The sequence below is a fragment of the Scyliorhinus canicula genome, chromosome 4 (assembly GCF_902713615.1).
Source record: "Scyliorhinus canicula chromosome 4, sScyCan1.1, whole genome shotgun sequence".
Taxonomy (NCBI): domain Eukaryota; kingdom Metazoa; phylum Chordata; class Chondrichthyes; order Carcharhiniformes; family Scyliorhinidae; genus Scyliorhinus; species Scyliorhinus canicula.
The window spans coordinates 227,615,593-227,628,355 of record NC_052149.1 but is presented as its reverse complement, the minus strand read 5'-3'; the positions used below and the strand labels follow the sequence as shown (position 1 = coordinate 227,628,355).

Here is a 12,763-nt window from a genome sequence, read left to right as displayed (position 1 = left end):
TGACATTGGTGACCCGCTGAAACACAAGACAGGTATTTTTAAAAAGTATTTGTCATGCAATGAAACATGTTTATTATTATTATTGTTTAACTTGCATACTGTGGAACATGTTGCTGGTACTGAGCACAGATAATGTTTGTGAGGTGGCGATGCCAGCAGCTCCTACATCTGCAGCAGAACAACTTCATTGCCAGGACCATGGCCAAGATCGCAGATAGATCTCAGAAAGGGAACATGTTTCACTGAGGGGACAACTCTGGGTAAAATCAAACTGTGTCTGCCGAACTCCCTGACCTGGGACCATATGTTTCCCATCTTGTGAGTGAGTGTGGTTAATGGCACAAACATCAACATCACATCACAGAATGGTTACAGCACAGAAGGAGCCCATTCTGCCCATTGCGTCGGTGCTGTCACTCCGAATACGCAGTGCCCCTCGTTCTGTTCCCCCACCTCCTTCCCCAAGATGGCACATTCTCTCCCTTCAGGAGTCAGTGGGTGTAAAGGGGCGGTCAGGAAAGTGGAATCGGAGCCACACTCGGATCAGCCATGATCTAATCAAACGGCAGGGCAGGCTAGAGGGGCCGAATGGCCTGCCCTTGCTCCTCATCATTCAAATGCTTCTATAATAATCCAGTTCCCTCTTGTATCCCTCGATTGGCCCTGCCCCCGCCACACTCTCGGGCAGCGCATTCCAGATCCGAACCACTCGCTGAGTCCAGACGTTTCACCGTGTGCCCCCATTGCTTCTTTTGCCAATCACCTTAAATCTGTGCCCTCTCCTTCTCGAACGACCAGCCAATGGCCGCGGTCTCCTTCCATCTACTTTGTCCAGACCCCTCTTGACTTTGAACACCCTCGACCAAACCTCCTCGATCAAACCGTCTCCCAGCATTCCCTGCTCCAAGGAAAAGTGTCCCAGCTCCTCCAATCTGCCACTGCACGTCTGGAGTTCCCCGTCCTTGGCACCATTCTCGTGAATCTTTTCTGCACCCTCTTACCTCTAGTGGCATAAACGTGGCGTGGGCTGCCGCTTTCCCCTGTGTAACTCGCCCCCTGCACAGGAGGAAGCTGACGCATCCTCTGCCTGAAGGGACTCGGGCAAGGGCAGCAGGGGGAACTGTAATTTGGTGGCCAAAGATTCCTGTTATGAGAAATGGTCCCAATACCCTGGATAGAATCTGTTTGGCAGGAAATGGGTCCACACCTGGACCCTGTGTCTGTGTCTTGACTCCGATTTACTGAAAGCACTGATCGCTCCTCCATTCTGCTCCAACGCTGGAGTGTCTAGCCCAAAGCCAGTCTGCAGGTATCTATAAATGTCACAGTTCCTTGAGGGATTGGAGGAGTTTGAATTCTTTGCTCCCTCAGCGTGTTCCTTTCCTTTGTACAGAGTTGTGTTAAGTATCACATTACATTTAATATCGAATCTAAGGGGCCACTGGAATTGGGAACTCTTCAGATTCTGGAGATTGATCAGATGTGCAGAAGGGTTTTTCTCACTCTGTGCCTGTTCTGTTGTGGTCGTTGTTTGCAATAGAGATGGCAAGTGTGACACTGAGAAACAGAATTGAAATGGAAGAACCTAAGTGACAATTTAACCTGCTTCTCCTTATTCAAGTGCAAGGGAATGAGATGAGGTGAGGTTCTCTACCCCTGTGTGGTTCAGGCTGAGGAACACTTGGGGGCGCTGCTGAGCGGAAACTGTGCTCAACGTGAGCTCTCTATGGCTGCAGATCCTGGGAGTGCCACCAAGTGGCAGCACCATTCCATGTCCAATCACTGAAGTTCAACACTTTTTTAATCCTTTGTTCACATGGGCCTTGGAGCCTTCTGGGAAAACCACCTCCCTTACCCCCCCCCCCCACCCCTCCATCCGGCCCCATCCATCCAGGATTGAGAACCTCTCACTTATTGGACGAAATGTTCTACCAAGGCCATATCTGCCTTCTCAGCCAGATGTAAAAGATCCCATGGCCATTATACCGAAGAAAAGCAATGGAGTTCTCTCCCTGCTGTCTCGGACCAATATTGACCCCCCCCCCCCCATGACAAAAACAGATTATCTAGTCATTATCACATTACTGTGTGTGGGATCTTGCTCTGCATAAATTGGTTGCCGCATTTCCAACGATTAAGATAGCGTCCACAATTTTGCGTGTAGAGTGAGTATCTGCTTTTATTGCTGCCTCTCTGGGGTCACGTATTGACTGGTGTCTCCATTTCTAGCTGTACATGGTGAGGACCATGCTGGAGTCGCTCATTGCTGACAAGAGCGGCTCGAAGAAGACTCTCCGCAGCAGCCTTGACGGCCCCATTGTGACCCGCGATCGAGGACTTTCACAAACAGTCTTTTCTTCCACACCCACCTCTTAAACTTCAGCGGTGAGTTGCCTCGTCCCCAATCTTACACAAGCCTCGGTATGACAAAGATTTGCAGTTAAAGGTGGTTTTTATTGTGACTCCAGGACCTCAAGCTGCCTCATACATGCAGTGAGTTGACATGTCGCGAGTGGGGGGGGGGGGGGGGAATGGGGAGGAGGGAGGTTGAAGGGGGGGCAGTAGGACAGAACCAAAGCGTGCGATTGGGGGGGCGAGAGATTCGGGCTGAAGCATGAGAGACGGAACTTAGCAGACTTTGAGATATGAGCCGGATGATCAGGCTGTGTGTCTGTTGTGTTAAGGGGGAGGAGTGTTGGCCAAGGTGCCAGGATAATGTGTTGACGTTGAAGGACAGTGCAATCCAGCTGGTTTGTCTATTCAGGCTGGCCCATACCAAAGCCATGCCCAAGGCATAATCACTGCCAACACTCCCCAACATTTGATGATTTCCTGGGAGGGAGAAAGAAAATCTGATTTTAAAACCCATGATTGGTTCAGGGAGAAAAACGTATCTGGAAAATTCTCCCCAGACCTTTTTGATCAATCAAAACTATAGTGTGCAAGCTATATCGCTGCTTATTCCATCAATGTTATACACTGACAGTGGGGAAGGAGGCCATTGAGCCCATCTAGCCTCTGCTAGCCTCTGAAAGAGCTGTCCAACTTCGTCCCACATCCCACAACCCTGTCAATTGATCCTCGTCAACCACATGTCCAGTTGTCTTTTAAGAATTCCTGTGGCTCTGATTCCACCGCCTTATCATAGACTGCATTCCAGATCTTAGCAGCATCACCCTCCCAGCCATGAACTAGTCCAGTTCCATTTGGAAGGTTTGTAGTAAGTTGGCATTTACCAGCGGCGATGGGAACCTGTTCCATAGCTCAAATATTCTCTGGGAACAGAAGATTCTTCTTACATCTAACCTAGTCGCCCCCAACCTCCATAGGCAAACCTATACCGGTGATACTCCCCTAACCCGTAGACAAGGGGCAATGGTTGAGGGGAGAGATTGTGGATTCTATATGTAGAGCGAGAGAGAGAGTTATATGGGACAACGGTGGGTAAATTATTATTATTTTTTTATTTAGAGTACCCAATTCTTTTTTCCCGATTCAGGAGCAATTTAGCGTGGCCAATCCACCTACCCTGCACATCTTTGGGTTGTGGGAGTGAGACCCACGCAGACACGGGGAGAATGTGCAAACTCCACACGGACAGTGACCCGGGGCCGGGATCGAACCCAAGTCCCCGGCACCGTGAGGCAGCAGTGCTAACCACTGCGCCACCGTGCCGCCCTAAATGGGGTTGAGGTGAAGATCAGGCAGAATGGTGGAGCAGACTCGAGGGGCTGAATGGCCACCAGCCAGTCATAAATGGCTGGTCCTGAATATTGAATTCTCATTCATGAACCTATGAAGAAGATTCACAATGTTTAATTTCCAATTATATATCATCATTTTCTGAACGCTAGCATTGCCTCATTTGTCGTGGATTTATTTGGGAACTTGCTTGCCGACGGTGTGGGCGATGAATTACAAAACGTAATTTATTTAATCTGACTTTAACAGAGCGTCAATAAATTATTAAAAAGGAAACCCAACATAAGAACAGGAACGACATTGCGTTGTCGCTTAGTAATGGGATAGTTACCATGGTAACCACGTCGCCATCCAGCTGACAAAACACAATGCTGGTCAAAAATGAATTTGTTTTGTAATGAATGCTGCCTCGGTCACCATTTATGTAGCAGCTTCATAAACGGTGGGGGGGTGGGGGGGGGGGGGTGCAGGGGCGGGGGGAACGAGCAGAGTTATTTTCACGGTGGAACATTCTGGGAATCCCAAGAGACTCGGGATTCTCCAACCCCCCCGCCGGGTCGGAGAATCACGGGGGGGGGGGGGGGGCAGTGCGAATCCCGCCCCGGCTGCCGAATTCTCCGCCGCCTGTTTTTTTGGTGGGGCGGGGATCGAGCCGGTCAGGGGGGCTGTGGGCAGTGCCCCCCCCCCCCCCCCCCCCCCCCCCCCACCCCCGGCGATTCTCCGGGCCCTGATGGGCCGAGCGGCCGCCCGTTTTCGGTCAGCCCTACCGCCGTGGATTAGACATGGTCTGTGCCGGCGGGACCTAGCACTGAGGGCGGCCTGCGGAGTCCTCGGTGGGGGGGGGGGGGGGGAGATCCGGCCACGGGGGGGGGTGGGCCCCCGCGGTACGGTGGCCTTGGCCCGCGATTGGGGCCCACCGATCTGTGGGCGGGCCTGTGCCGTGGGGGCACTCTTTCCCTCCGCACCGGCCTGTGTAAAGCTCCACCATAGCCGGCGCAGAGAAGAAACCCCCCTGCGCACGCGGAGGAGACACGCCAACGGTTCTGGAAACACGGTGGCGCTCCTGCGCATGCGCCAACTTACGCCGGCCGGCGATGCCCTTTGGCGCCAGTTGGCACGGCGCCAATCACTCCAGTGCCGGCCTAGCCCCCGAAGGTGTGGAGGATTCGGTCCTTTTAACGGCCCACTCCACCAGATAGCGGAGAATCCCGGCCAAGATGTTTGATTAAAATTGCCGGACATATCTTAGGAATTGCAGTGTGTCTGATCCAGACAGGCTGAATAGAGGTGACAGAACATAAAATACAAACCTGGAACATTATAAAATTGGATGGCAATGCATTTTATGGTTGTCAATAATACCGACTGTGGCCATGCCCAACCTGCACAGGTTTGGAGTCCACTGCTAAGTTTGTGGGAGGTGTTTTATCAGCATTGGGGGAGATTAAATGGGTGGGCGGACCTCCTGACAGGGTAGAGCGCACGCTATTGAAGAATACACCCCTGCTGGTGCAAAGTCACGTGATCTGCAGCAACGTCAGCTGCCTTTCCGCGCGGGTTCCAGTTCTCCATCTTGGATTGTATGAGCAACATCTAGCAATGAGTCTCTCATCGGGTTTGTAAGTGTGTGGCACCTCCATGCATTTTCCCTTTGTGGCAACTCGGAGGTGTAACAAAAGAGAAAATGAGGAGTGAGGCAAGAAAACAAAATTCCAGAAAAAAAAAAGATCGTCAGCAAAACAACTCTTTATTCTGTCATTGGATTTTGGGCTTGGCTGGCAAGGCCAACATTTCTTCCCCAATTGCCCTCCAACTGAGTGGCATTTCTTTTAAGAGTCAACCACATTGCTGTGGATCTGGGGCCACAAGCAGGCCAGACCAGGTGAGGGCAGGGTGATTTCCTTCCTTGAAGGACATTAGTGAACCAGATGGGTTTTTACCACAATCGACAATGGTTTCGTGGTCATCATTAAACTTTTAATTCCAGATTTCTATTTAATTCAAATTACGCCATCTGCCCTGGTGGGATTCGAACCCGGGACCCCAGGGCATTGCCCTGGGTATCTGAATTGCTAGTCCAGTGACAACATCATTGCACCACCGCCTCCCCTCAAGAGTGTAGAAAAGATTCTTGGGACTGGATTCACACATGCTGGGCGAATCGCAGCCGCCGATGCTGAAGGTCACTACTCGGGGGTGGGGGGGGAGTCAAACCTCAGTCAGGCAAAATAACATTTCTAAGATGCATTGTGCATTGTGCACCTGCTCCAAATGTAAAAAATAAATGGAAGGGAGGAAGTTGGCTGAAGTATAAATTCCATAATGGCGGGAAATCGGATGCCGTGGATGCATTTGATGAAGACTGAGAACTTTGGAGCTCACCAGGAGAGATTCCAATTGTACTTCAAAGCGAATCAAACACCGGAGGACTGAAGGTCGCACATTTCTCAGTTCGGTAGGGCTATGCTGCTACAAAACTTAGTTGATCCATCAAAACCGGGAGATAAGTCCTATATCGAACTAACGAAAACTTCAGTAGGACATTTCTCAGCAAACCCGTTGTTAATTGCAGCAAGGCTCCTGTTCCATCAGCGCAGTCAGGAAAAAGGTGATAGTATTTTACAATTCATAACAACTTTAAGAAGATTAGCAAAGTACTGTGCGTTTGGTGCGACACGCGATGATACTCTTTGTGATAGACTGGTTTGTGGACTCCAAAGTGAAGCTATTCAGAGGAAGCTGCTTTCTGAAAGCGATTTAACTCTCAAAGCTGATGTCGCAGTTGCTATGCCTATGGAGCCTCAGAGCTTCACAGATAGGGGCTGGAGCGAAGATCCACAAGCTGGAGATCGTCAGGAACATGGCTGCAAGGGAACAGTAGACCTGAACCAGGTCAGGAGCTGAAACTAGGTGTCCTGTCGGTGCGGGGTGATCAGCAACATTTCTGACCATTCCCAAACGTTGATGGTAACCAAGTCAAAATGGATGTGGATCCGAGTGCAGCTCGTATTGATACCAGAGACAATTTATAATCAGAAGTTGAAGCATCTGCCTTTAAAACCATGAAATGTCATCTTCGGACATACACAGAAGAGGCTGTACTATTAAAGGGATATATTATGGTAAAGGTAGAAGTAAATGGACAAACAGGGGAGTTTTCCTGCTTTATTTGATAGAGCATGGTTGGGAGCAGTGAATCAAGTAGTGGATTCAAAGAGTTACCGAGGACAACTTCTAGAGAAGTATAAAAAAGTGTTTGAAGATAAATTGGGCTCAATGACAGGAGCTGAAGTTCAACTCAACATGAAGCCAAACAGTGGGCGGGATTCTCTCAGCCTACATCGGAGAATCGGCAGGCTGGGTGCGAATTGCACAATGCCGCCCCGACGCCGGTCTGCCGATTCTCTGGTGAGCGGCGAATCGACGCCATTGGCATCGGCTCGGCGCCCCCCCCCCCCAGCGATACTCCGCCCGGAATGGGTCGAGTGGCCACAAAGAAAATCCAAGTCCCGCCGGCGGGACTTCGGCGTGCATCCTTCCGGGGGTGGCCTGGTGGTGGGGAGGAGGGGGATCTGACCCCCTGGGGGGGCCACCGCTGTGGCCTGGCCCGCAATTGGGGCCTACCGATCGGCAGGCCGGCCTCTCAGGCTGGGGGCCTCTGTTACTCCGCACCAGCCCCTGTAGCCCTACACCATGTTGCGTCAGAGCCTGCATGGAGAAGGAAGCCACCGTGCATGTGCCCATTCGAGCCAGTCGCAGCACGCATACCCAGACCCACGGCGCACATTTGAGGCCGGTATCGGCAGCTGGAGTGGCGCGAGTCACTCCAGCTGCCGTACTGGCCTCCTGAAGGACTCGGTATCACTGCTCCTGGGGGCCTGTTGCTGCCGCCGTGAAACACAACAGCGTTTACGATGGCGTGAACACTTAGCCTCAGGACCAGAGAATCCCGCCCAGTATGTCAAAATGTCTCCAAGCCAGAACCGTACCATACGCCATCAGGCCAAAAGTCACAGAAGAAGGGCAGCACGGTGGCACAGTGGTTAGCATTGCTGCCTACGGCGCTGAGGACCCGGGTTTGAATCCTGGCCCTGGGTCACTGTTCGTATGGAGTTTGCACATTCTCCCCGTGTCTGCGTGGGTTTCGCCCCCACAACCCAAAGATGTGCAGGGTAGGTGAATTGACCACGCTAAATTGCCCCTTAATTGGAAAAAATAATTGGGTACTCTAAATTTATTTAAAAAAAAGTCACAGAAGAAGAAAGACCGTTCCAATCAGGAGTCATTGAACCAGTTGCTACAAGTGATTGGGTGACACCATTAGTTCCTGTATTGAAACATGATGGCTCAGTAAGGATTTGCGGAGATTTTAAAACAACTATTACCTCGTATTGTGTACAGATCACTATCCACTGCCGCTGATTGAAGGTCTGTTTGCTGGACTTTCAATTCAGTAATTGATCTATCACAGGTGTATTTACAAAGGACTGTAGCTGCAGAATCACAGCCGCTACTCACTATCATGATGCACCAAGGTCTGTTCCATTACAGGAGACTTCCATTTGGAATAACATCTGCTCCTGCTCTCTTTCAGAGGTCCATGGATCAAATTCTGAGGGGGCTAAATGGGGTACACTAAATGTTATCTCGATGACATTCTCATCACCGGTTCATGTGAACAAGAGCAGCTGAATAACTTGGAAGCTACTCTGAAACATCTGCAAAACCATAATCTTGGAGTTAAAAAGGAAATAGCAACCTTGTCAAGACACCCATAACCCACCTTGGTCACATCATCGATAAGAGGGCTTGCACAAGGAGGCGAAGAAGATTTCAGCAATGTTAGAAGCACCACGGCCTCAAAATTTGACACAACTGAGGCCGTTTCTGGGATTAATCAATTATTATGCAAATCTGTTCCGCATTTAGCGACAGAATTGAAGCCTTTACACACTGTGTTATGTGCCAAACAGATGTGGCACTGGCCAGGAAAATGCAAAAGTGCATATAAAGAGGTAAAAGAAGCCTTAAAGAAGTCAGACCTATTGGTTCATTACATTCCCAAACTGAAGTTACAACTTGCTTGCGCTGCATCAGCCCATGGGGATGGTGAGGTTGTTTCACACACAATGCCTTCAGGAGAGGAACGGCCAATAGCATTTGCTTCACAACCTCTGACTCATGTAGAACAGAATTATGCTCAGCTAGAAAACTAAACTCCTATTCGGAGTAAGAAGGTTTCACCACGACCTTGATGGACATCATTTTATTCTCTTGACAGATCGGGCGGTTAAAATGTTTTCCTTCTTTAGCAGCTAATAGATTACAGGGATGGCCTTTGATATTATCAGCTCACATGTACGATATCCATTGTCATTATTCAGAGAATCATGCTAATGTCGATGCTTTGTCAACATTCCCGTTACAAATCAAACAAAAACCTGAAGAAAATGTCATCAACATTGCTCACGCATGGATAATGTACCTGTGACTTCATCTCAGGTAGAGAGACACGCTGGGACTAATCGAGTGATGGGGAAGGTTATGGACATGGACTGAAAGGAATGGTGACAGATATACACCGTACAAATCCAGACCTCCAGTCTGACATCACAAGAAGACTTGAGTTGACAGTCCAGAATGGAGTTTTATTATGGGGAATCTGAGTGACTATTCCTCTGTGCTTGCGTAATAAAGTCTTTGGCTAACTGCATGAGGTGGCATAGTGGTATTGTCACTGGACTGGCGATCCACGGTAATACGTTGGTGATCCAGGTTCGAATCCTACCAAGGCAGATGGTGGAAATTGAATCCTATTGAATCCTCTCTGGAATTGTGTCTAATGATAACCATGAACCATTGTCGGATAGACCAGCAGAGGCCTAGTGGTTTACATTTGGGAGGGCGCAGTTGCCCCGGGAGTCCTCAACAGCAACTACAGACCCCCTGACATCTCATGGCTTCAGGTTAAACAATACATCTGAGGACTATCTGATTAAGTTGTGTCTATGTTTAAAGATAATGCATAAATGGGTCTTTTGTAGGTCTGCTGATTACCACATACTATTGAATACCACCCGAGGGTGGGTGGGGGACTTCAACGTCCATCACCAAGAGTGGCTCGGTAGCACCATTGCTGGCCAAATCTTAAAGGTATAGCTTCTAAACTGGGTGTGCGACAGGTGGTGAGGGAAAAACATACTAGACCTCATCCTCACCAACCTGCCTGCAGATGAGTGCATGAACGGGTTTAGAGTGTACGTGGACTTTGGAAGGAGAGGGATTGATGGGCAAGGAGACTCTTTACTCATTCTGTCACTTCCTTCTCAATGATGTTAGATACAGTTGGGTAAGCATACTTGCTATGTACTGATTTCTTATGGGTTGTCCTTCTTTCAGAATCGCTCCAGCAGTGTTGCGACCTGTCCCAGCTCTGGTTCAGAGAGTTCTTCCTGGAGCTGACAATGGGCCGACGTATCCAGTTTCCCATTGAGATGTCAATGCCGTGGATCCTGACTGACCACATTCTGGAGACCAAAGAACCATCCATGATGGAGTAATGTTTGCTTCCGACCTTCTGCCCTTTTGCTTTCCCTTGTTAACCCTTGTGGTGAAAACGCAGCTTTTTGCAACACGATGGCTTCAAACAATACCTCTCCCCAATGTTTCTGATGAAATCGTAAAGGAAACAGTCAGAACACTGAATGAGGGGGCTCCCATAATTTAAGGACAGATTCAAACTAGGAGCTGTGCCTGTTTTCCGGGTATAAAACATGCCAATTTAGCAACGTTATCTTAAAGTAAACTTTTCCTTACACACAAACAGAACTCAAAATAAATTCGCAGTTTCTTCTCCGATAGTTCAATGAATAAAGAGTTAGGTGAGCCAGCGTGATTACAATATTGGACGAGGTGTTCAGTGGGTTAATGCCAAACTAGCTGAAGAGCTGAGGAGAGAGTAGGGATGCAGGATTCTCTCTGAATCTTTAGCTAATGTTAGGCCCTTTGAAACCTGGGACTAATTCAGCAACTGGTTCAGAACACAGGTGGTTTTATTCATTCTTTCATGGGATGTAGGCATTGCTGGCTAGGCCAGCAATCATTGCCCATCCTGAATTGCTCTTGAGCAGGTGGCGGTGAGTTGCCTTCTTGAACCGCTGCAGTCCATGTGATGTAACTACACCCACCACGCTGTTAGGGAGCGAGTTCCAGGATTGTGACCCAGCGGCAGTGAAGGAACGGCCAATATATTTCCAAGTCAGAAGGGTGAGTGACTTGCGGGGAACTTCCAGGTGGTGGGGTTCCCAGGTATGCATAGATACATCGAAGATAGGAGCAGGAGGAGGCCTTTTGGCCCTTCGAGCCTGCTCCGCCATTCATCACGATCATTGCTGATCATCCAACTCAATCGACTAATCCTGCTTTCTCCCCATAGCCTTTGATCCCATTCTCCCCAGGTGCTATATCCAGCCGCCTCTTAAATATATTCAAAGTTTTAGCATCAACTAATGAATTCCACAGGCTCACCATTCTTTGTGTGAAGAGGTGTCTCCTTACCTCTGCCCGAAATGGTTTCCCCTGAATCCTCAGGTTGTTGACTCCTGGTTCTGGACACACCCATCATTGGTAACATCTTCCCTGCATCTACCCTGTCCAGCCCTGTTAGAATTTTATAAGTCTCTATGAGATCCCCCCTCATTCTTCTGAATTCCAACGGGAATAATCCCAACCTAGTCAATCTCTCCTCACATGATAGTCCCACCGTCCCTGGAATCAATCTGGTAAACCTTCGCTGCACTCCCTCGAGAGCAAGAACATCCTTCCTCAGAAAAGGAGACCAAAACCGTACACAATACTCCAAATGTGGCCTCACCAAGGCCCTGTACAATTGCAGCAACACATCCCTGCTTCTATACTCGAAACCTCTCGCAATGAAGGCCAACATACCATTTGTCTTCTTCACCGCCTGCTGCACCTGCATGCTTACCTTCAGCGACTGGTGCACAAGGACACCCAGGTCCCGCTGCACACTCCCCCTCTCCCAATTTACAACCATTCAGGTAGTAATTTGCCTTCCCGATTTTGCTTCCAAAATGTATGTATCTGCAACCCTTTCCTTCTGGGTGGTAGAGGTCATAGTTTTGGAAGAACAGTGGGAGGATTAACAGACTGACAGGCCGTCACATGGCCATGAACGCTTTTGTTCCATCCTACAGCAGGAAAGAGTCCCATCTGGGGGATGGTGAGGGTTTTATGGGTTTTCACAACACCAAACGATGGGGGGAAGGGGGGTGTCCACATCAACTCTAAGTGAGTATGCTGCTGGATAGCAGCTTGGAATTCCAAGCTGGAGCTCCAAACTCCATTCACCGGGACTGTCTGACATCAAACTGGGAGGGAGGCAGGAATGGCTCCCATTGAGCTGAATGAGGATCAAGCGCTATGTGAAGAGAGCAGGAGGCTGTTAGAGGGTCACAATTGTCTGAGGATAAAATAGATTGTCCCGAAGCCAAACAGAAACAAGTTGCATCCTGGGGTGGCGCGGTGGCACCGTGGTTAGCACTGCTGCCTCACGGCGCTGAGGTCCCAGGTTCGATTCAGGCCCTGGGTCACTGCCCGTGTAGAGTTTGCACATTCTCCCCGTGACTGCGTGGGTCTCGCCCCCACAACCCAGAGACGTGCAGGTTAGGTGGATTGGCCGCGCCAAATTGCCCCTTAATTGGATAAAAAAGAAACAAATTCCATCGCCCTCTCTAAAGAACAAATTGCGTTTATATAGCACCCTTCGGATATCCAGAAATGCTTTGCATCCAAGAAAGTACTTTGAAAGTGTGGTCACTATTTTAATTTCTGAAACGGGACGGGTAATTTGCACAGAGCAAGATCCCACAAAGCAGCAATGTGATAAATGAGCAGATAAGGGCATGTAGGGGTGGTTTAGCTCACTGGGCTAAATCGTTGGCTTTTAAAGCAGACCAAGGCAGGCCAGCAGCACGGTTCGATTCCCGTAACAGCCTCCCCGGACAGGCGCCGAAATGTGGCAACTAGGGGCTTTTCACAG

At 49.4% G+C, this 12,763-nt stretch overlaps 1 protein-coding gene across 1 annotated transcript in view; it reads left to right on the top strand.

Annotated features, from left to right (window-relative positions):
* Window positions 1-12,763, top strand: part of cyfip2 (cytoplasmic FMR1 interacting protein 2) — a 133,504-nt gene that overhangs the window by 80,287 nt on the left and 40,454 nt on the right. Inside the window, 5 exon segments of the mRNA XM_038793554.1 lie at window positions 1,541-1,545; window positions 2,230-2,325; window positions 2,327-2,353; window positions 2,355-2,385; window positions 10,102-10,258. Coding sequence (XP_038649482.1) covers window positions 1,541-1,545; window positions 2,230-2,325; window positions 2,327-2,353; window positions 2,355-2,385; window positions 10,102-10,258 — 316 coding nt within the window.